Genomic DNA, 22,702 nt, shown 5'->3' on the forward strand with positions numbered 1-22,702 from the left:
CAGGCCTGTGAAGTGGCGCGCAACGAAAAAGAAAAAAGAAACGATCGCTGTTGCACGTGGACAGAATGCATGAAAAGGCCACAGCCACCTCGACCGATCCACGATAACTGTGTTGATTTGGAATAACGCAACAATTATATTAAATTTAATAAATAAGTAAATATACTGGAATATTACGTGCCAAAACCAAGATTCGATTATGAGGCACACCGTATAGTAGAGGGGGAAATGCGAAAACACCTGTGTACTTAGATTTAGGTGCACGTTAAAGAACCTCAGGTGGCCGAAATTTCCGGAGTCCTCCACTACGGCGTGCCTCACAATCAGAAAGTGGTTTTGGCACGTAAAACCCCGTAAATTTTTTTTACCGTATAGTAGAGAACTCCTGATAAATTTTGACCACCAGTGGTTCCTTAAAGTGCACTTATATCTCAGCACACGGGCGTTTTTTTTTTTTTTTTTGCATTTCCCCCTCACCTGAATGCAGCCACCGTGGGCGAAGCTCAATACGTGGCCATGTGACTTCGAGCTACCGGGCAAACGCGACAGGTCAATTCTATTTCAATCCTTTTGCGTTATTGTGCTTCGTCAGTGGTCTGCGCGGGCTACGCCTGCGTTACCGCTAAGATTGGCTGGTTGGGAGCGGCGGATCGTAGGCTAATCTCGACAACAATGCCGGCCTTGATCTACAATTCTATTTCAGATAACTTGTCTGGAGAAATGATGCGGCTGCAGCGATAGAGTGATAAAGAACATCTGGCGAATCTTGAGGCTGTATCAGCTGGTATTATCATTTTCGCTATCGACACGCTGCGGAAAGGCCGAGATGAATACGTGGCCAACGTGGCTGTGTATGGCGATGCATACGATAATGTGACTGTCATGGTTATGACGTTACAGCCATCGTTCTGTCGGCCTAATCATACGTTCGGTCTGTGCGCGGAGCAGAGATTGTTAACTTCAAGTTTTTTTGGGGGGGACTCTGAATGTCTCTGCATCCAAGCGCCTAGTCACGTGGCGTCTTTATGTAATTTCGCGCACGTATTTTTTTATTTGGCAAGAAATGTAGATGTGACTTTATGAAAGAACATCGAGGCGGCGCTTCTTAAAGTGCTGTGCAATTTTTCCATTAAAGGCGTCACGTTGAAATCTTGGGCGATCTAATTTGTTTATCTCGAAATTTCCAAATTTATGAGGAAGAGAGCGCTTCACATTCATGCCTTAATACGCAATAAAATAAGATGGAAGGGGGCAGAAAAAGAAAAAGAAAAAGTATTGCGTCTAGTCAAACCGCCATTTTTTATCCTGATCCAACGGAATTTACACGCCAATTTCTGTTTCTGAAGCGCGTCATCAATTACCAAATGCTGCTCTTAAATTACAACGTTTATCATATCGTTACTTGACCCTCCTTATAAAGTATACACATCACCAAGCAGAATATCTAGATTGGTTGACTTCTACGACTTTAGCTGTACCACCGTGCACATTCTTTCCTTTTTTTCATTTTATTTTAACAGAAAGGTGTGCCACAATACCAAGCACCACGAACTCAATTGGATACTTTCATTCATTTCAAGGGACACCTCGCTTGCATTTGAATTGCAATAGCGTAGAGAATCAAATAGCCTGTTTACCCCTGACCGCGTAACTAGTAGCAGCTTACCTCTCCTAATTTTTGTTGAGTTGATTATTTCCTCGATGCAGCGATCTTTTGATGTATTCAGATTAATAGCTTACGAACCCGAGCTTGAACAACTCCAAGCAAAGTTATTGAGTCCTGAAAAGCGTGCTGTACAATATTGCAGAAATCAATCAATCAATCAATCAATCAATCAATCAATCAATCAATCAATCAATCAATCAATCAACAGACAGACAGACAGACAGACAGACAGACAGACAGACAGACAGACATAGATAGATAGATAGATAGATAGATAGATAGATAGATAGATAGATAGATAGATAGATAGATAGATAGATAGATAGATAGATAGATAGATAGATAGATAGATAGATCCCTCTGTTTGCGCGTGCCTTTTTTTTTCGGTTAGTAGAGTCTGCACGGTGATGATCGCCAACTAATAGAATTTCAGAATTCGATATTCTTTAGATTTTAGGCATACTGAAATGATAAACAAAAGGAGATCAGAACTCGATGTTTTGCTTTGGTACGTTTTAACTATCTATTTGCCCAGCGTGTTCAAATAAAAGCTCATTCAAGTCATTTCAGCGCGGTTTAAAAGTTGTCTAACCAGAAGGTTTCTGCTTATCACCATTTATCCGATTAGACGAGTCGAGGTCGGGCCCGAGATAACCTTTTCTCTTAAGGACGACTGCAAATTGTTGATTCACCGTTGTGCGTTCCACTGCTTGGATGATCATTATTTAAGTCCCGAAGCTACGCATGGTCTGTAAGCGACGCCGCAGTTAGAAATCATTTTATGATTTACACCGACAAAACAATTTATGTAATATGAGAAGGGTAGCATATCCTCGATCAATCCCTTTCGAGGATGCCGACTTCAGTGCACGTTGACAGGCTAAGCTAGTTGAAGAGGATGCAATTAAAGGAGTGGAACGTCCATTAGCGTTATTTTAACGCCGCATAGTTTTCGCATACAACGGTAAGATGCCATATAGCTCCACAAAGGCGTAGATGTTATATACGTGGATGAAAGTTACGCCCGCAAAGGCGAAAGTATCCCCGAAAGTTGGACCTCCGCTAATGCTTGTCTGGCCATACATCTGTACCGTTCCGCTTTCGATGCCTAAAACTAATCACTGAAACGGCGCAAGACGCGCAAAACACACGCATGCGCGCACAACTGTTGGTGGGGAAACGCCCGCACTGCGTTCTAACCGGTACTTCAACGTTCCTTCCGTTTTATCTAAAGAAATGGACTTGCACGGTATACCCGCCTAATGACGAAAAAATTGGCCTGCGCGCTTTCACGCCCGATTTAAACTACTATCAGCAAGCCAGAGCAACAACGAGGCGTTTCCCCCGTATAGATGGTAGTGCACGCAGTGCACACGCTTATTTCCAGCACGCCTCGTAGATATACATACATGTCTGGCAGGCGGTGCTGGCCGTCGTCGACTCCGTCTCACCGACGCTCCACAGGTCTAACGGCGAAGCCACCACCTCGTGCGGCGAACGCGCGCGGCGCGCATTGCACTTTCATCCCCGTGCGCGCCGAACGCGCCAGCGGCGACGACGACGACAGCTACGGCGCGAGCTTGGCGCGTGCTCGTTCCACCGTATGCGTGCGCCGAGCGGCTGATCCAGATGACCCGCCAGCCGTGACACGGTGCCGCGCGCTCCGAAACCGCGAGCCACCGCCAGCCGATCGCGGCCCAAGCGGCTATATAGGAGCCGAAAAGTGCGCTCTTCCTTGTCCGTGCCTGCTTTTTCCGTTGTCTATACAATCAGTCCGCCCCCTGGTTGCGCGGTTCCAGTTTGGCTGCTTTCGCCGTTTCGCTCGGCGGTGTACCCCTTTGCCGACACACGCCGACATCGCGCGCGCTCGGCTACCGCATTTCCTTTCGCTTGTTGGGATGTGAGAAAGTAGAGCGGGGTACGGATCAGAGAGCAAATTAATTAGTAGCGGCGCGCATTTCCCAGAGACGCATTTACATTCTGTTTAATCCGTTGTTCACTGTCTAGATTTGACTAAGTTGATTTCGCAGATTCTTCCCGATTCCATTAGTCGCTGTAGTGTAGCAACGCAGTACCATAGTTCGCTCCTGCTTCCTCCGAGTCCCGTCTTCCTACTCTCCCGAGAATTTCACGCTTCCCCTCTCATACAAAAAATATGGATTTATGCAGCGATGGGGCGTAATACAGCGTTCAAGCGTAAAATTATTCTTTTTTCTCTACACCGAATCACTTGAGATGGAGAAGTTTTGTAAGCTGATTCTTTTGCCGTGCAGTGCTCAGTGTGTAGCAAGTATTTGTACGGACGATTAAACAACTTTTCGTTTTACCGCGATACCTGATATGGGCTCACTCCCGTGGTTGTTTTAATGTATTCCGATGTCTTCGCTGGAATCGCAAAATTCCTTGTGAGAAAATCACAAAGAAGGATTCTCGCTGTGCCGCGGGGATTCGAACTTACCACCAACATATAGGCAGCCCAGTATTCTACATTTTAGTCACTCTGCCAGTACTACAGTAGTATATAATACTGACACTGGAGAGCGCGATTGCTCCAGTAGCTGCCATGATTGGCGAATGCCCGCTCAACATCTGCGTACGAGAAAGAACTGGCGTCCGTGCCTTATGTTCGAGCACGTCTCCTTCCCAGTTGTGGAGGCTGTCCTAAATTGTCTTTTTCTAAATTCAATCCCAATTATTGAGCCCATTTGCGTCGTCTTCATTATTATTAGTAGTAACAACTATATTTATCCTTTTTAAAAGGAAAGGGCTAGCTGGGGGTAGAGAGTTGGAGGAATCTACTCGAGGTAATCTTCATTAGTCTTCTTCTTGCGCTCCTCTTCCAAATATAAATTTCAGAAAAGCCAAACAAGTACTGTTGTAACGATCAGTGGCTAAGTCCAGACAGCTAAGGTGAGGGAGAAAAGTCGAGACTTTCCCCTTCACCACCGGGAAGCGCAACTTCCACAAAAAAATACCACTCACACTTTTTTTTAACTTCTCGACAGGAGATCGCTCGCCCACATCTTCGAATGTTCACTCCAACAAAAACCGCACGAGACAGACTAAATCTCACTGCGCACGTTACGGGTGGAACAAATTTCTTTATCAGTGACAACTAAAGAATTTTACGTTGTTTTTTTCGGACCAGACAGACATGTTCAGTCAAAGTATTAAACGTGCCTTCTCCAGCTTTGGTGCCGTCCGTAGTAGCTATCGTGATGTTTTCCCATGGCAAGGAAAGTCTCCGCAAAACAAATCTTTATTTGGACCAATCCACGATTCGATCCCTGCTTCGTGACATATGAGAACTCGTTGTACTTATCGTCGTTGTCGCGCCGTCGTCGGGTCTCGTCACTGTCGTCGTTATGTCGTCTTCCTCGATCACGTCATTTTGTTGTCGGTGACACCCGAGAGTCTCACTTCAGTGGGCACCTACATATATGTTTTTACAGCGAAGCTGTTAATGGCTGCTTTCCCCACTATCGTGTCCGCATGTAGAGAGAGAGAGAAAGAGAGAGAACACTTATTTGGACCATCGAGGTCGTTGCTTTTGAGGTCGAGTGGATGGTGTCCTCATTCCAGGACTCCACTGGCCATGGCTGCCGTGTAGAAAAATATCCCGAAGATAGTGAAATGCCGGGCCGAGCCACGGTGGAGGTGCATCCGTCATTAATGGGCCCAGATACACAGCTTCGCTGGTCATCCTTCTTCATAGAGTGGAAGGGCTCCGAGTTTTTTTTTTTTAATACTTCTATCAATACTTGTGCCTTCCACTGTAGCGGGAGTATAGACTCGGCCTGTCCTGGCTTATAGATATCACGCCGGCCACATATCCTCCGCTCTGCGGTGCACGTTTTCGCTCCACGGACTTGGACCGACAGTTCTTTCACAACTGCACAGTATACCGTTAAGTAATCTTTCATACATACAGATATCTCTTCAGTCACTGGTTTCTTCACGTCGTCGCGGCAATCTCCTTTCTCGAATCTTTCTACAAGCTCGCGTATGGCTGACCGCCGAGCTCCCTGACGTCGTCTTATGCTTGTTTTCTTATGCTCTTTTTCATTTGTCTGCTTTGCTTCTCCTGTTCCTGTGGCCCTTTGTGTTCTTCCATCTCTCTCGCTCTCTCGGTCGTGTTGTTCGTAACGCGACTTTATGTCGTTTAGCTATTCCAGTCCAATGCCCGTTTGACGTACACCTCTCTGCCACCTCGTTGATGTCTCTTTTTTTTCTTCTTCTCTGACACCACTTCTTTTCTCCCCGCTCCCTCATCCGTGCCCTAGCTCGCTTTCCCAGTTCTCCTCGTCGCGTACGTGTTCTCCCGAGTATTCCGGCCTAATCGTTTCTCCACTCCTGCAGAGGTGTTGCTCTTCGTTTATACGTTCTCCCAGTAGGCGAACCGTGAAACTTCAATGAGGCGAAAGAAAGCCCGGTGTTCTCCCGATATTACGCATTCAGAAAAACAAGCCATATGGCAACGCACAGCTGTTTATATAGCTCCGAACTAAGTGGTGTCTTGACTTCGTAGGGCAAGCAACGGAATGACAGGATGACACAGACATTGTGTCTCTCTTTCTATACTTTATGCTGTTTATTGCACCTTGACAGCAGCGAACGGCATGCAGTGGTTTATCACAGCGTGTTTGTGAGAGCACGTAAGAAGTAAGCTAGTTAGGAAATTGGGTAACGGTAGCTACCAGGTTTCACGTAGTAATATATACAGCTGAAAAGAGAGGGAAGGAACTCCTTCCGCTTGTACGAAGAGCCGCAAGTGTGTGTGCGATTCACGTTCAGCAAAAGAAACCACGGGTCTCGTAATGGAGCAGGCGGTTTCTTGCAGATTTATTGCAGAGATGACGCGCACCGCTATAGGCGCTCTAGCCGACAAGATCCTCGCCGTCATACCCGCGTTACGCAGCTGGTGTTCTAGATCGCAAGCGCGTGAAGCACCGAGAGCGCTGCCCTCAAAACGAACCGAACAAACATTGGTGACCCGTGTGAAATATGCAAAGCGAAAAACATAGAAATGACGCGACCTTGCGAGAAAAAAAAATGAGTCCTACGCTAAAGTCACCGTAACAGGTGGTGCGTGTTCTATACTGAGCTCTGAATTTTGTTTTTCACTCACGTTTCAGGAGGAAAGTGGGAGTACGTGCGCGATTGTGCAGCTCTAACTCGCTGCTGCCCTCCTGACATCTTTGGCGGTCTCTTGTCGCAAGACGCTTGAAGAAGCAGTGCATTTTGCCATCGCGTAGTCTTTACAGAAATACGCAAAAGTTTAAGGGACATGGTTTCCATGATAAATGTTGCTATAGTTAAGTCGTTGTCCTCCTAATTTATCACAAGTGTCACATGGTGTACTTTCGATCGCGATCGAGCTCAATTGGGATCGAATTTCTCGACCATGCTTGACTCGCTTCTACAGCTTGCGAAGGAACAAATCGCGATCAAGAAATTCGATTCGATTCATGCTCTATCGCGATCGAAAGTGTATCGTGTGACCCCCGTACAATAGGGCGTAAAAACTACTACAGATCAAAACTTTGAATCTGAAGCTATGTGCACAGGCGTCGTCGGAATTCATTTTTTTTTTCGCAAATCTCACGTCCCGTAAGTTTTTGCAGCCGACTGCCTGCCTTATGGCTGCGAGGGTGTTTTCATAATTATGGGAATGCACATTTATAGCCATTTATTACTGCCTATATAGTTTCTTAACATAATATTATTTGCACATTTGTAAACGCAATTTCGCTGTTTAGAGCTTCGGTTCGAATCTTTTGCCCCCATCACATCTCTGCCGTCCCATTGCCGTGGGTTTAAATGGTGTGCATGCAACATCGGCGTCGTGAGAAATTTTTTCTACCGCATTTCGGGGAACGTCGCACATACGGCGACGAGGTCCCTCGAGTTTCACATTACGTCCGTTCTGGCTGCGGCATTCACGTGAAACGAGTAAAAACCGCGCTCTTCCGTGCGAGAGAGTCTGGCGGGCACGCGCGGGCTCATGTGTAGTTGTACTTGTGGTTGATCATTCGCTGCAGCCCCCGGTCCGAGGAGGCGTCCGTGCAGTAGATGGCCATCAGGACGCCAACCGTGGTGAGCGCCGAGCCGACGGCCGAGCTGAGGAACATGACCGAGCCCGTGCGCAGCACGATGATGCCCACCGCGCCGAACATGATGGTCGCCGTGCCGCTCAGCACCAGCACCCAGATCACCACGTTGCGCGCCACTTCCACCACGTCCGTGGAACGACAGCGCCGGCCCCCTGCGTGCGGCCGGCGTGTGCAAGAAAAAACAGAAGGCTATGAGTGTTAAGTGTGAACAGCGCAGCGGCAATGGCTACCGCCGATACAGTATATACTTGGGAACAAGATCTTCAAGGGCTAGTTGGTTTATGATTTTAGTAGGGATTTACCGCGTTAAAGAAAAAAGAAGAAATAGAAAAGAAAGTAATAAAAAAAGATGAATAAAAGAGAGACGCAACACAAGAAGCCACGTCGAAACTACCTTTTCAGTAAAATCAACTGGTAGCCCGCGCTTATACCCAGTGTCTATCCGTTTTCGTGTAGTGTAGCTTTCTTTGCGTTAGTGCAGAAATACCCTGCTATAACCGATCCTATACGTGCGCACATCGTACAGCAACTATAAATCTTGTCACCGACCGCACAACGGCGGAAGTTTTGGTGCCCACCTTGTTCACAACGCAGGAATGTCATCGCTGAAACAGCTTAAGTACTCTTGAATATGCGACGAAATGGCTTCGCATACGTACAGATTGGATGGATTGTCGTCCATTTTGTTAACGCTCTATCTTCAAGATGCTCATTCTGTTAAGGGTCTGTCTGCAAGACGCACGCGCCGTCCCGGTCTATATATGGTGTGCCCATAGATTGGCATGATGCAAGCTTCATTGTCCTGTGTACCGTATACCATGCACAGATTACAAACACGTCTACATCGGTGAAACCGGAAATCTAAATAGACGTTAAAACGGCACCAGAATGACGTCGAGAAGAAATGCACATCAAAAAAGCGCCTTAGCGGAGCACGTGGAGGAATCTGGACCATTACAGACACACCATAGATTGAGCAGCGCAAGATTTCTGGTGACAGACAAAACTCGGTGATCACTACTTCATCTCGAATCAATCATCATTCGAACTACACTGAAAACACCATTAACCGATTGGAAGACGATGTTTACTCCATCTATGGCAACAACGTGCCCGTACGGGTACCAAAGCGTCAATTTCGTCGTTGTGTGATCAGTGTTAAGATCTGAAATCCACATTATGAATTTACTTGGCCAGAAAAGTGTGTCAGACCTTTCACTGCATCCATACACGGACAAAAGTAAAAGCTTGGGAAATATCCAGGAACACTGCGGCGTTGTACGTGGGGCTTGCTGCATTGGTGTATGAATCGTATGCATTGATGTTGACACGAAAATAAAGGAGGAGGTGACTGACCGGTCTGAGGAATAACCATTTACCATGACCTTCGACGTGCCTAGTCTTTTATATTTTTTTTTTGTCTGAAAGGCTAAAAATGTAATACAGATGCTCAGCCGATATCAATTTAAGCAAATTCTTTTCAATGGCATGCTTAATTTCGCGGGAGCTCCCTTATCGTATAACATTGTCCATTTTTAGAACTGAGGTTAAACAGCGCGAAAAAAGACGAGGATACAAGGAAACAAATACCTCGTCTTTTTTCGCGATGTTTAACCTCAATTCTAAGTATGAACCAACTAGCCCTCATCAAGATCTTACTAACATTGTCCAAAGCAGGCTGCAAGTCTGTGCGCGTAAATAACAGCAATTTAACTCTTCCAAACAACTTACCGGCCATAGACACTCAGAAAGCTTTCCTAGTCTAACGACGACTTCTAATTTCACAGCACGCGCAGGCCAGTTCATCGCGATAATAAAGGGGGCTATATATTGCCAAGCCGCTGGCAGTTCGCGAATTGCGCTTTCCTCAGAAAATCTTTACGAATATGCAGTGCTCTATGCGAATACGGTCGGATCTCTCCGCCAGCTCCACGTTACTCCTCTGCGCGAACGAAAAGAAACGCAGTGCTAGACGATGCGCGCACGCGAGTGAGACGCACCGCCCACAAACATGTCGCTGGTCCGCAGCTTTCCCGCGGGACACCTGAGCTCGGAGAGGGACAACTTGGCGCACGCGGCGTGGTCCTCGAGCCTGGCGAGAAGCAGGTCGTCCTCGTAGTCGTCGGTGCGCGACGACGAGCTGACTCGCACGCGGCGCCGCTTCTGTTGGCGACACGCGCTGGGCCGCAGGCGGTCCAGCTGACACCGGCCGCGGCTCTCGGACGACGCGGGCGGCCTCTCCAGGCGCCGAAGCGAGGCGGTGCCTCCGGGCAGGCAGCTGCTTGAAGCGCGATCTCTGCGGTGCGGTTGTCGTCGTTAGGACGGATAGTTGGGCGTGTTGGTTAAGCATGATCTGAAGTGAAGGCGCGATGACGACGGTGGACGAAGAGGAAACACACACACAGGGCGTCCTGTGCGTGTGCGCGTTCCCTCTTCGTCGTTGTCGCGCCTTCACTTCAGATCAAGGTTGTCATCGCTTCTATCTATCCGCGAAGCACCCTCCCACACTCGCGGACAAATTTCTGTGGCCATAAAGGCACAGCTATACAGGAGCAAAACGCACGCAAGTAAGAGCGATTCTGAAAGAATTCCCGCATTTTCATAAGCGTTGGCTTAAGCTTGGGAAGAGAAGACGTAAACAACTTATTCACAATAGCTAAATAAGACGAAATAGATCATTGAGTGTTACACTCGACTTATTTCTACTGCTTTTCTCTTGCGCGTTTTGGCAAAGCGAAACGATCGCACGTGGAAGCTATGCTGATTCAGTATTTGTTCCACGAAACCATAAGCACTCTGCCAGAATACTTGGCGCAATGGTACACGTGTAAAATCTCCGCCCCTGTAGCTTTCCCTTTATTGCCACGGAAAGTTGGCCGCGAGTATTAGAAATCATGTGCCCTTTCAACCGTGACGTTTCGACAACCTATAACAATGTGGCATATATACACCGCTGTTCAATGCAAAGAAAATGTATGTACTATATGCGTCCGCCAATTACATTCGCCTGTTTTCGTGACGTCTGCATGGATAATATGGACTGCATTAATATCCTCGTCTCTCGGGAACAATATTTTTGAGCGTGGAGGCACGGAGGGCAGCTACAACGCGGTTTTGCGGCCGGACCTTGTACTGATTTCTCAGCCTGCTAGTAGAAACTATGTTTCAATGAGGGGACGCTATCAGACTATCATCTGATCGTTAAAGAGTAGTTTTTGATGCGAACGTCCGCGTTCCCGGATGACGTTGCTAGATGATGTCACATCCAGGGCGAGAAGGGAGAGATGAATATAGAATAGCTAGAGAAGTTAACCAGATCGCAATATTCGGCTTGGTACCCTGCGCTAGAGAAGGGAAGAAAAAAAAAAGAAACAAGAGGTAAAGGGAAGGAGATAACATAAGGCTTTCGGTTCTCGGGAGGCCGTGTTCGACGTTTTCTGGGAGAGGAGCGGAGGGTCTCGTGCAAAGCCTGTACGTCGATACGTGAACATCAACAGTACTATAACCCTCTGTATGCCGCGAGAGGCGCCAGTGTCGGCCTTTCTTTATCTCTTTCAATAGGCCCTCCCCTTTTATTTTTATCAAGGCTACGCATGGGGACGATGCAAAAGTAGTACGAGCGGTCGAACAATGCTAGACATTAAGGTGTATGCAGATGACTACAGAAACGGCCCTCTTCTACCATGCAGCGAGATATTAGGGCGCGAAAAGCAAGACATGTGCTTTCTGTTCGCATTATTCGCGACGTTTTGCCAGTATTCAGGTCGTATGCCAACATCCAAAGGTTCCAAAATGGACGCACAAGCGGCACCTCAGGGAAAGTGTTCTTGTTGATCAAACTTCAGGTTCTGTAGTCGTGTTTTCTTCATCTTTACTTTATTGCCTAACTACGTGTGGAAACATGAGTTAACCAATTGACTTGCATTCGACAGCAACGGACAGGCAACTGCAGAAGTTGTAAGCGCCAACAGGCAAACAAGGTCCCCTTGGAATAAACTTCTCTCGTAAAACTTTCCCACTGTTGCCTGGGAATTAAGAACCGCTGGATACAACATACTAGACGCAACTGCAGTTGAGGCCACCAGAGTGTGGTGCCGATTGAAGGGCACGGAGATAGTGCTGCTACCGTTGTGATCTCTTTGTACCATTAAGGGCGAAAATGATCCATTTGTTCATATATAATGTAAGCTCCCAACGCAACATCACCTAGTCGTCATATTGTGGTATAGTTGAACGGCTTGCACTGTGATGAGTTCAGAAATAATTATGACCAGATTATTCGTTAAAAAAAAAGAGCGTGTTTTGCATTCCGCCTCCGTTTGGCACCGCACCGGATCGAACCCACGACCTCGTGCTGAGCAGGAGAACGACAGAATGACTAAATGGCGGCGGCCGGTCAATGACAGAGTGACTAAATCGCCGAGGGCAGAAAGTTAGGGTGATATCCTAAGCACAGCTTCCTAGAAACTTGTGCAAGCTATAGTTAGTTATAGTTAGTTTACAGGATGGGTTAGTAGTTTAGCAGGAGGTGCCGTCAAACAGTTCGTTAAGTAACCGCCATTGTTGCTCCGTGGCTATGGCCTTCTGATGCGCAGTAAGACGTCAGTCTTCGATTCGTGACAGCAGCCACCGGATTCCAACTGGAGCTAAGTTAAAAAGCGCTTATGTACCGTACCAAGGTTTTTTTGAGCAAGAACCCTCAGCCGTCAAAATTGATTGGGAGCCATCTACGCGATGTTTCTCGCAGCCCGTGTGTTGGTTTGGGACGTTAAAATCAATCAATCAATCAATCAATCAATCGCAGATAATAAAGAAATAAAGCGACGATTGTCAGTATCGTCCGTGAACTTCATGAACAAACATGACACCTGCTCTTCTAAACATTTACTCGCAGTGAAAAATAACGCACTCGGCACTGTCACACTTAAACGTTGGCTGTATGTAGTATGGTGTGCCAAAGTACAACTCTCGTAACGTTGAGCATAAACGCCGGTCGGCGAACTAACATGCATAGTCTAATGCTCGTAATACTTGTTTCGAAGTGAAGCACTTTTCTGTACGCCTTGCAGCCGTTCACCAGAAGTTGAGACTTGCGGAGACACCAAACAGGTTCTAAAAAAAATTGTGTTTCGCATTGCTCGCTTGCAATATAATTAATTTCTACGAACTGTTCTCGCCATGCTCGTTTACCGACTGACAGTGACGTTTTATTATGATGTAAGGTCTGCCAACAGTCCGCGTTTGTATAATCATAAATTTATTTTCAGACTTGGAAAAGCTGTGATGTGCCGAATAAATTCGTTAATGGAACTCTCGCGTATCAGGAGCGCGTGCAGTATGCTTCTTCTTTCTCTTCTTTTTTTTTTTTGTTTGATTGGCGACTGTGCAGTGTCCGTTTTGACGGACTGATGAATCCTTTCGTGAGAGTGGGCGCGCAGCCTATATAGAAGTTTCCGAAGTTCTTCTGCAGTCAATGGTGAATGTAACAAAAAAAGAAAGAGCGCGCGCGAGAGAGAGAGGAACAATACACAATAATTTTCCTCGACTTAGTGCATTACTTGGACACTGATGATCAACAGATAATCAGTTTAGACTGATAAAGTATTCTTTGAAAAGTCTGTTTTCGTTATTTTCGCGTTAAAACGCTGACCGCATTAGAACAGCAAGTGAAAGTCAAAGTTGCGTTTACTTAATTTTGGACCTAAATCTCATCACCGGTAGGCCAGTGTGAGGTCATAGATTTCACTGTACTTTCTCGTGTTGGGCTGTAGTGGCCCAATAAAAGTTTTTGAAACTTACTAAGTTACAAGAAACACGCGAGTCAGCACGCGTCTTTGTTAATTTTTCTGTTTCCTTCGTCCTTCGTGCGAGTGGCAGTTTTATGCGAATGACTAAGTTCAGTTTGTAGTTCCTTTAGAAAAGAATGCCTTCGATCTATTTACCGATAACAAAATGAACCAGACCTGAGCAGACTACGTCAAAACCCATGAGATCACGGCCAGATAGTGCGGGAACTTCAAGGCGGCGTCGCCACCAGCGTTTCGTGCTTGCGTCTTTTCTGGCTTACCAAAACCTGCTCTCACAGTAAGAGTAACTTTCGTTCTTTTTCTTTTTCTTTAGGTATTGTAAAAGAAGGAGAATATACTAATACAGCTGAACTTTCTCTCTTTAGCGTACCTTGACAGCATTTACCCTGCAGTCGCGCTTCCATCCAAGCTGAGCGAACGCTCCTGTTATGTAAGCTGTGCTGGTATAGTTGCTGCGGCGCTTGCTTATAAAGTGCTCCCATTGCTCCAAGAGCGGACGACTGCGCCTGTGTTACGTCAGCCGAAGAAACACGTGCTTCGAAGCAAGGAGTAAGCAGAAACTGTAGCAGCAGTGCTCGGCAGTGAAGTACACACTACGGGTATTGAGACAAGCCGCTGCGTGGCTCCTTCAAGCGACGATGCGCCAAGTCTTCCAGCCAGCGGCCCCACGTTTACTCGTTTTAACTTTCGCAGCGAGATGGCGCGCGCTATTCCGTGAGGTTATACGTACAGCTGCAAACGATGTTCTAGTGTAGGGTGTAGAGCTAGGGCTCATGGGCGGAGAGTTTTCATTTTACCGCGGGAGGGGCGAGGGCCCGACCAGCTTTTCGAACTCCATATATATACATTTGTTGCACTTGAATATGCTTCGTGTGACTAGGAGGAATTGAGCGCTGAAGTGACGGCGCTATATCAGTATATAAAGACCTCATAGTAGGGGACAGTTAAATTTCACAGCCTGAGTCCTCTCGGTGGTGTAATCTTCCTTCGTGTAATTGTCGCATACTTGGCTATCACTAATACCGCTTCGCCTTTCCGGCGGAACTGCAGCCTATGTGTATTTTCTTTTTCTTTTTCTGTGAGTCCAAGTGTAAGTGCTCCTGCACATGACTGCTGTTGATTCTGATTTCGAGTGAATCCGGCTTGGCCTCATTTCGGTTACTGAGTGAACTATACAGAGTTCCCCAACTATCATGCGCCAAGACTTAAAAAAAGAGCAGTTGTGTCACTCGAAGAAAACTTAGTTTCCAGTACAGTGGAGTATCCGCCAGTAATTTATTCGTTATTGAGATTTAATTCGGTAATTGCAATTAATTATCTAACTCGAGAAGTACTGTCCTAATTTTCAAAGTGTCAATGAGGCATCTGTAGGCACTCCAAAATAACATCGAACAGCGATGTTTTAAGCGACGTACCTATTGCGCACAATATTTTTCCGACTGGCAAAAAAAAAAAAAAAAAAGAAAAGGCTTCACGAAGCATGAAATATACACGTGAGTGCGCTCTCACCCGCATTATAGAGCAGCACCCTCAAATAAGCTGACGGAAAGCAACTGCATTGTCGCAAAGCTGAAGAGACAGGCAATCAACTTGATAAGGGTATGGAAGCAGCACCACCAGCAGGTTTCGGGGCTTCACAGCTGTTCCTTCCTCTAATTTCTATGTCACACTTATCCGTCTCTCAAGGCCGACTGATCACATTGATAACAAAAGGTCATTGATAACGCGGCCGAAGCGCCGCTCTGACCACGCACGAAATGCGAAAAGCAATGTAATAGGCATACATAGACTAGTTCAAAATCCCGGCTTTGCTCGCACCGCATCGAAAGAGTGCGCGCGAAGCTATATTTCGCGCCAGAAACTTGCTTCGGAGCAAAGCCAAATTAAAGTTAGCGCGTTATTTTTCATGAAAGTGAAAAAGTGAATTGCCTAGAGGACACGCTCGAATAGGTCTCCTTCTGCAGTATTGGGTCCGCTTTATAACATCTTAAGTGGCTTTCTTGATGACCGACGCTGGAATTCGACGGCAGACATCCGTTATCCTTGTTTTGAACTAATCTGACGCACGTCTCGATCACGTAAGCACGATATTTCACATAACCCCACAGAAAGAAATCGAGTGGGGAGAGGTCAGGTGAACTAGCCGCCCTATTTACAGGCCCGTGCCTTCCAGTCTATTGCGCATGAAAAGTCGCATTCAGCAAGTTTCGTGCTCGGCTGCAGCTGTGTGTTGGTGCTCCATCTTGCTGATACCACAGAAGTGGAAGACGTGACAGCGGGACTTCGCTGAGAAACTCATCCACCACTCCTTCAAGGATTTCGTTCACGTAACGCTGTCCAGTCAGTGTGTGATCGAAGAAGATGGGACTGATGATAGCGCCGGCGTAAATTCCGAACCACACATTGAGCGACCACTGATACCATGGTGCCGACTACGCTTTACCCAGTGTAGATTGGAATCCCTCCAGTAGTGTGCATTATGTAAATTTACCTGGGCGTTTCTGCGAAAACTGGCTTCATCTGTGCACGTGATCTTGCTCAAAAAGTCCGGAGACTCATCGGCTTTTGTGAAGACCCAATTCAAGAAATGTAGACTATTCTACAGGTCCATATCTTCTAAGCATTGGTGCTGGTTAAGGTGGTAAGGGTGAAAGGCCGTCATTTAGGATCCTCCTAACTGATGACTTGAAAATTGGTATCTGGGCGGCCACGTCCCGCATGCTAGCATGAGGGTTTGAGGCCATAAATGCTAAAGATCCGTACGTAGGCTAGGACTCAAAGATGGAGTCCTCCGCTGCTGTTTCTTGAAGCTGCCGGGTTGCCTCAGGTTTTCAGAATTTCTGATGATAGTCGATGCGTTTGGTCTACCGCCACACTTCCATGACTGATATATATATATATATATATATATATATATATTTGCGGCCTTCCCCTTATTGCCATTTGCAGATCCCAAGGCAAGTACTATGTTTACCTTCTTGCTCATTAGAGAAAGACATGGCGACGGGGACGAAACAAAATGCACCTTTAAACCTTTGCACTGACGTTGTCATTTCGCTTTTGTTATAATAGATTTTGTGGCAAAAAAAAAAAAAAACTAATTTTGCACTTTATTTACAACTAACAACAACTATCTAACTTTATCTAACAACTTTATCTAACAACAGCTATCGCAGCTTGTTTCCAACTAACACCAAACGCGACGTGTTACTTCGGCTGGGGTGCGGCATATATAAGAACTAGCTCGATCACGATGTTTTTTCTTTATTTCCTTTATTTCGTTCTGCATAACTCAGAGGGAACCTGTGCGAAGGCGCTGCTTTATGATCCAGGTGGGAACGCAGACACGTGGTATTCTCCATATTTCGCGGGGCTTATTTATCAGTCGGAAAAATATTTGTACGCTATTAGTACGTCGCTAAAGATACCGCAGTTAGATGTCCCTTGGCTGTGCCTTCAAATGCCTCATTGACGCTTCGATATTTAGGATAGTACGTCTCGAGTTAGATAATCAATTACAATTGCCTAATTAAATCTCAGTAACAAATAATTACTGGCAGCTACTCCACTGTACTGTAAACAATATGCACTAGATTTTCTTCGAGTAACGCATTGCCCTTTTTTTTTAAATCTTGGTGCAAGTTAGTTAATTGGGACAACCTGCGTATATTTATGACCTTTGTATGCAACCGACGATGTTCCAATCCCAACTAAATGCTGTAAATTATTTGAAATGTTTTCCCTGAGTCATTAGCACTGCTTACTGGAAAGAGAAGTAATACTAAGACACACAAAATTCACGTGCATTCCACACGCCATTGATAAAAGTCTCTGCCGAAGGGGTCACTGAAGTCTATAGGTTTTTTTCATGGTCAAAAAAGCACGCTAAGCAATTTAAAGCATGGTGAACATGCAGCAATATATTCCTTCTCTAGGTATAGGCTATCTATACCTTTAGAAATAACTTTTAATTGACTACCTCCACCTCTTGTAAAGGTATATTAAACTTTGTCCTGTGTATATTTAAATATATTGTGTATGGTGCATCGTACTTAAAGAGGACATTTAAAACAATGTTGACGTGAGAAAATACGGATGAGGCAGCCACCGCTAGCGCTTCTAATGCGCGGATCCTCCAATTGTCAGGATTTGCAGAAATAAAGCGAAAGTATGAATTAAAAGCCATGCACGTCCGCGCCAACAATGATGCAGTAAGCTATTAGCCCCAGTAAAGTTTCAGGTGAAAAGGCCGACGCAAGTCAAAAGGATCTTTATATGATGTGGGTGACAAAGCTCTGGTAACCGCACGTTAGGTGAGTTTGTGGGGGAGGGGGGTGGGGGGCTTCGGCATCACCTGGGGGGGGGGGGGCTAAGCACCCCCCTTCGGAAAACTCGGGAGGGGGCTCGGGCCCCGGAGACCCCCCGCGTAGTCGGCGGCGCCTATGGTAGGGCTACTACAGGAATGAATTTGTGGATAAGTCTAAAGGAAGCAAAAGGGCGGAAGAGGGGGGGGGGGGGAGAACGTTTTTTTGTGCACTACCACCGAACCAGATGTGTGACTTTTCACTCTCAAATTACGTTACTTTTATCTACCGCAATCAGAAAACCTTAAAGGCAAGGATGCGTTTCTATAAGTTTTATTATTGTTGCATCGTCCATACCTGGCAATACGTCTGCGTCGAGTGGAAGGATGTGAACAAAATAATGGTGTTTTAAGCTACGACTGTTTATGAAAAGAAGAACGATTACGATGAGCCCAAGAGAACTATATAAAGGGGTGCGCAGATGTATTGGTACACAGATGAAGGAGACAGGGAGAACTAGATGTACTCCAACTATGCACAGGTGAACGGTGCTCAAGGTTAAAAAAACAAGAAATCTGACCATATAGGTAACTGAAATGCCACAGTGCATGCTTAAAGAGGCAATGCAAATGGACGAAAAGAAAAAAGAAAAACGTATTACTTAACGCAAATGAAAAAATAAATTTCCTGTGCCAGTGAAAGTGTCTGGTACAATGGGAGAAAGAGCGACCAGCCACCCCCCCCCCCTCCCTGTTAACCTGTCCCTGACCTATATAGGATTAGTTAGTTTAGGTTTCACAATTTAAAAAATGCAAAACACACGAACGATAGTCAGAGAAGTCAATCATACTATAGTTTATTATTACAATAGTCAGACATACGAAGCGCAAGAAAAGACAAAGGACAAGAAGACGAAGACAAACAAAAGAAGAAAAGAAGAAGGAAGGCAGACTTGGACATTGTATGTTCGTGCAGCAGGGTGATCAGTAAAGGTATCCCTCTGCCCTGTCTTTTAAAGCGAACCTTTCTTTGCCTACTTTTCGAGGTTTGTCTTGACTTACTGATTGTTGGGTCGGTCGCTTTCTCACCGGATATATTTTTGTATATGTATACAAAGGTTACGTGAAAGTACAGGTTAAGTGGCCTATATAACCCTTGTATGCCGACCAAGTATACTTACCCCTGTATGCTCACCCCTGCTCTCTCTCTCTCTCTCTCTCTCTCTCTCTCTCTCTCTCTCTCTCTCTCTCTCTCTCTCTCTCTCTCTCTCTCTCTCTCTCTCTCTCTCTCTCAACAAGCATCATACATTGCCTCCGTCCTTGTAACATCGGTGCGAAACGTCTCACACTGTGCATCCAACCGATTTGGAGTTTGCATTTCGGCATACTTTGAGAACTATGCAGTGCCATGCAGAGCAATCAGAGCGTGGTTTTGGTACGTAAAACCACATAGTTTTTTTTTAACTATGCAGCGCATAAACGTCAAATTTGCATGGCAATACAGTTGTAACCTTTGTGGTGGACAAATATAAACATTCCATGAGATTACACGCTTCATCGGATGAAAGTAAAGTAAACATAATTGTACGGATCGCCGCTAGTTGCAAAGGATTTATTTACCCGCTTTTCTTAAGTTTATTTTCACGTGGATTCCAACATCTAAGTTTGATCTGCATTTTTTTTGTCGTCTCCTTTGCACGGCACAAGCGTTGTGCACTGTCTTCTTTCTTGTCAATGTCCATAGTGCTGTCTAGTACAGTGCCCTGTCGTTTCGAGACCGCGGCCCTTCCTCGTCCCATTATCAGCGAATTCAACGAGTCGTCCTTGCCAGCCCCCTCTATATGCGAACCAAATAATTAGTCCGCTCTTTGAAATTCAAATTTTATGCACATTCGCCACGCAGGCGGCGCTTCTGGAGCGCACGCGCGATGCAGCTATCAGCAGTGTGCCAGCGTGACAGTTCAATCGACGATATAAGTATTGATATACTTAATTAGACCCGACATCAGTACTGAAGGTTCATCATCATCATCATCAGCCTGGTTACGCCCACTGCAGGGCAAAGACCTCTCCCATACTTCTCCAACAACCCCGGTCATGTACTAATTGTGGCCATGCCATGCCTGCAAACTTCTTAATCTCATCCGCCCACCTAACTTTCTGCCGCCCCCTGCTACGCTTCCCTTCCCTTGGGTTCCAGTCCGTAACCCTTAATGACCATCGGTTATCTTCCCTCCTCATTACATGTCCTGCCCATGCCCATTTCTTTTTCTTGATTTCAACTAAGATGTCATTAACTCGCGTTTGTTCCCTCACCCCATCTGCTCTTTTCTTATCCCTTAACGTTACACCTATCATTCTTCTTTCCATAGCTCGTTGCGTCGTCCTCAATTTGAGTAGAACCCTTTTCGTAAGCCTCCAGGTTTCTGCCCCGTAGGTGAGTACTGGTAAGACACAGCTATTATATACTTTTCTCTTGAGGGATAATGGCAACCTGCTGTTCATGATCTGGGAATGCCTGCCAAACGCACCCCAGCCCATTCTTATTCTTCTGATTATTTCCGTCTCATGATCCGGATCCGCCGTGACTACCTGCCCTAAGTAGATGTATTCCCTTACGACTTCCAGTGCCTCGCTGCCTATTGTAAATTGCTGTTCTCTTCCGAGACTGTTAAGCATTACTTTAGTTTTCTGCAGATTAATTTTTAGACCCACTCTTCTGCTTTGCCTCTCCAGGTCAGTGAGCATGCATTGCAATTGGTCCCCTGAGTTACTAAGCAAGGCAATATCATCAGCGAATCGCAAGTTACTAAGGTATTCTCCATTAACTTTTATCCCCCAATTCTTCCCAATCCAGGTCTCTGAATACCTCCTGTAAACACGCTGTGAATAGCATTGGAGATATCGTATCTCCCTGCCTGACGCCTTTCTTTATTGGGATTTTGTTGCTTGCTTTATGGAGGACTACGGTGGCTGTGGAGCCGCTATAGATATCTTTCAGTATTTTTACATACGGCTCGTCTACACCCTGATTCCGTAATGCCTCTATGACTGCTGAGGTTTCGACAGAATCAAACGCTTTTTCGTAATCAATGAAAGCTATATATAAGGGTTGGTTATATTCCGCACATTTCTCTATCACCTGATTGATAGTGTGAATATGATCTATTGTTGAGTAGCCTTTACGGAATCCTGCCTGGTCCTTTGCTTGACAGAAGTCTAAGGTGTTCCTGATTCTATTTGCGATTACCTTAGTAAATAGTTTGTAGGCAACGGACAGTAAGCTGATCGGTCTATAATTTTTCAAGTCTTTGGCGTCCGCTTTCTTATGGATTAGGATTATGTTAGCGTTCTTCCAAGATTCCGGTACGCTCGAGGTCATGAGGCATTGCGTATACAGGGTGGCCAGTTTCTCTAGAACAATCTGTCCACCATCCTTCATCAAATCTGTTGTTACCTGATCCTCCCCAGCTGCCTTCCCCCTTTGCATATCTCCCAAGGCTTTCTTTACTTCTTCCGGCGTTACCTTTGGGATTTCGAATTCCTCTGGACTAATTTCTCTTCCATTATCGTCGAGGGTGCCACTGGTACTGTATAAATCTCTATAGAAATCCTCAGCCACTTGAACTATCTCATCCATATTAGTAATGATATTGCCGGCTTTGTCTCTTAACGCATACATCTGATTCTTGCCAATTCCTAGTTTCTTCTTCACTGTTTTTAGGCTTCCTCCGTTGATGAGAGCATGTTCAATTCTATCGATATTATACTTCCTTATGTCAGCTGTCTTACGCTTGTTGATTAACTTCGAAAGTTCTGCCAGTTCTATTCTAGCTGTAGGGTTAGTTGCTTTCATACATTGGCGTTTCTTGATCAGATCTTTCGTCTCCTGCGATAGTTTGCTGGTATCCTGCCTAACGGAGTTACCACCGACTTCCATTGCACACTCCTTAATGATGCCCACAAGATTGTCGTTCATTGCTTCAACACTAAGGTCCTCTTCCGGAGTGAAAGCCGAATACCTGTTCTGTAGCTTGATCTGGAATTCCTCTATTTTCCCTCTTACCACTAACTCATTAATCGGCTTCTTATGTACCAGTTTCTTCCGTTCCCTCCTCAGGTTTAGGCTAATTCGAGTTCTTACCATCCTGTGGTCACTGCAGCGCACCTTGCCGAGCACGTCCACATCTTGTATGATGCCAGGGTTAGCGCAGAGTATGAAGTCTATTTCATTTCTAGTCTCGCCGTTTGGGCTCCTCCAGGTCCACTTTCGACTGTCCCGCTTGCGGAAGAAGGTATTCATTATCCTCATATTATCCTGTTCCGCAAACTCTACCAATAACTCTCCCCTGCTATTCCTAGTGCCTATGCCATATTCCCCCACTGCCTTGTCTCCAGCCTGCTTCTTGCCTACCTTGGCATTAAAGTCGCCCATTAGTATAGTGTATTTAGTTTTCACTCTACCCATCGCCGATTCCACGTCTTCATTGAAGATTTCGACTTCCTGGTCATCATGACTGGATGTAGGGGCGTAGACCTGTACTGAAGGTTACGCTCACGCAAAACATAGGATGGCACAAAATACAGTGCCCTTTCTAAGCGACTATATGCGCTTGCTGCAGTATGTTCACAAGAGCCTCTATAGAATTGACAGCTATGCAACTAAGCATTTTAACTTGAGGTAGAATAAAGGCAGCTTGTAAATGCACATGAAACAAGATAGCTTTGCATACGTGAAGCCATGTTTTCAGTCCGGATGAGGCTCTACGCCCCATATAATTTTGCTGTGATCGTACGAGGGCCGGCGTATACT

The 22,702-nt window shown here is 45.8% G+C and overlaps 1 protein-coding gene across 1 annotated transcript in view; it reads right to left on the reverse strand.

Annotated features, from left to right (window-relative positions):
* Positions 1-6,065: 6,065 nt before the first annotated feature.
* The window catches only part of LOC142571989 (uncharacterized), a 30,895-nt gene continuing 14,258 nt past the window's right edge, over positions 6,066-22,702 (reverse strand). Inside the window, exons 2-3 of the mRNA XM_075680760.1 lie at positions 9,780-10,075; positions 6,066-7,931 (exon numbers count right to left, since the gene is read on the reverse strand). Coding sequence (XP_075536875.1) covers positions 7,669-7,931; positions 9,780-10,075 — 559 coding nt within the window. The 3' untranslated portion in view covers positions 6,066-7,668. The remainder of the gene's footprint in view (positions 7,932-9,779; positions 10,076-22,702) is intronic.

This window comes from Dermacentor variabilis, chromosome 2, assembly GCF_050947875.1.
Source record: "Dermacentor variabilis isolate Ectoservices chromosome 2, ASM5094787v1, whole genome shotgun sequence".
Lineage (NCBI taxonomy): Eukaryota > Metazoa > Arthropoda > Arachnida > Ixodida > Ixodidae > Dermacentor > Dermacentor variabilis.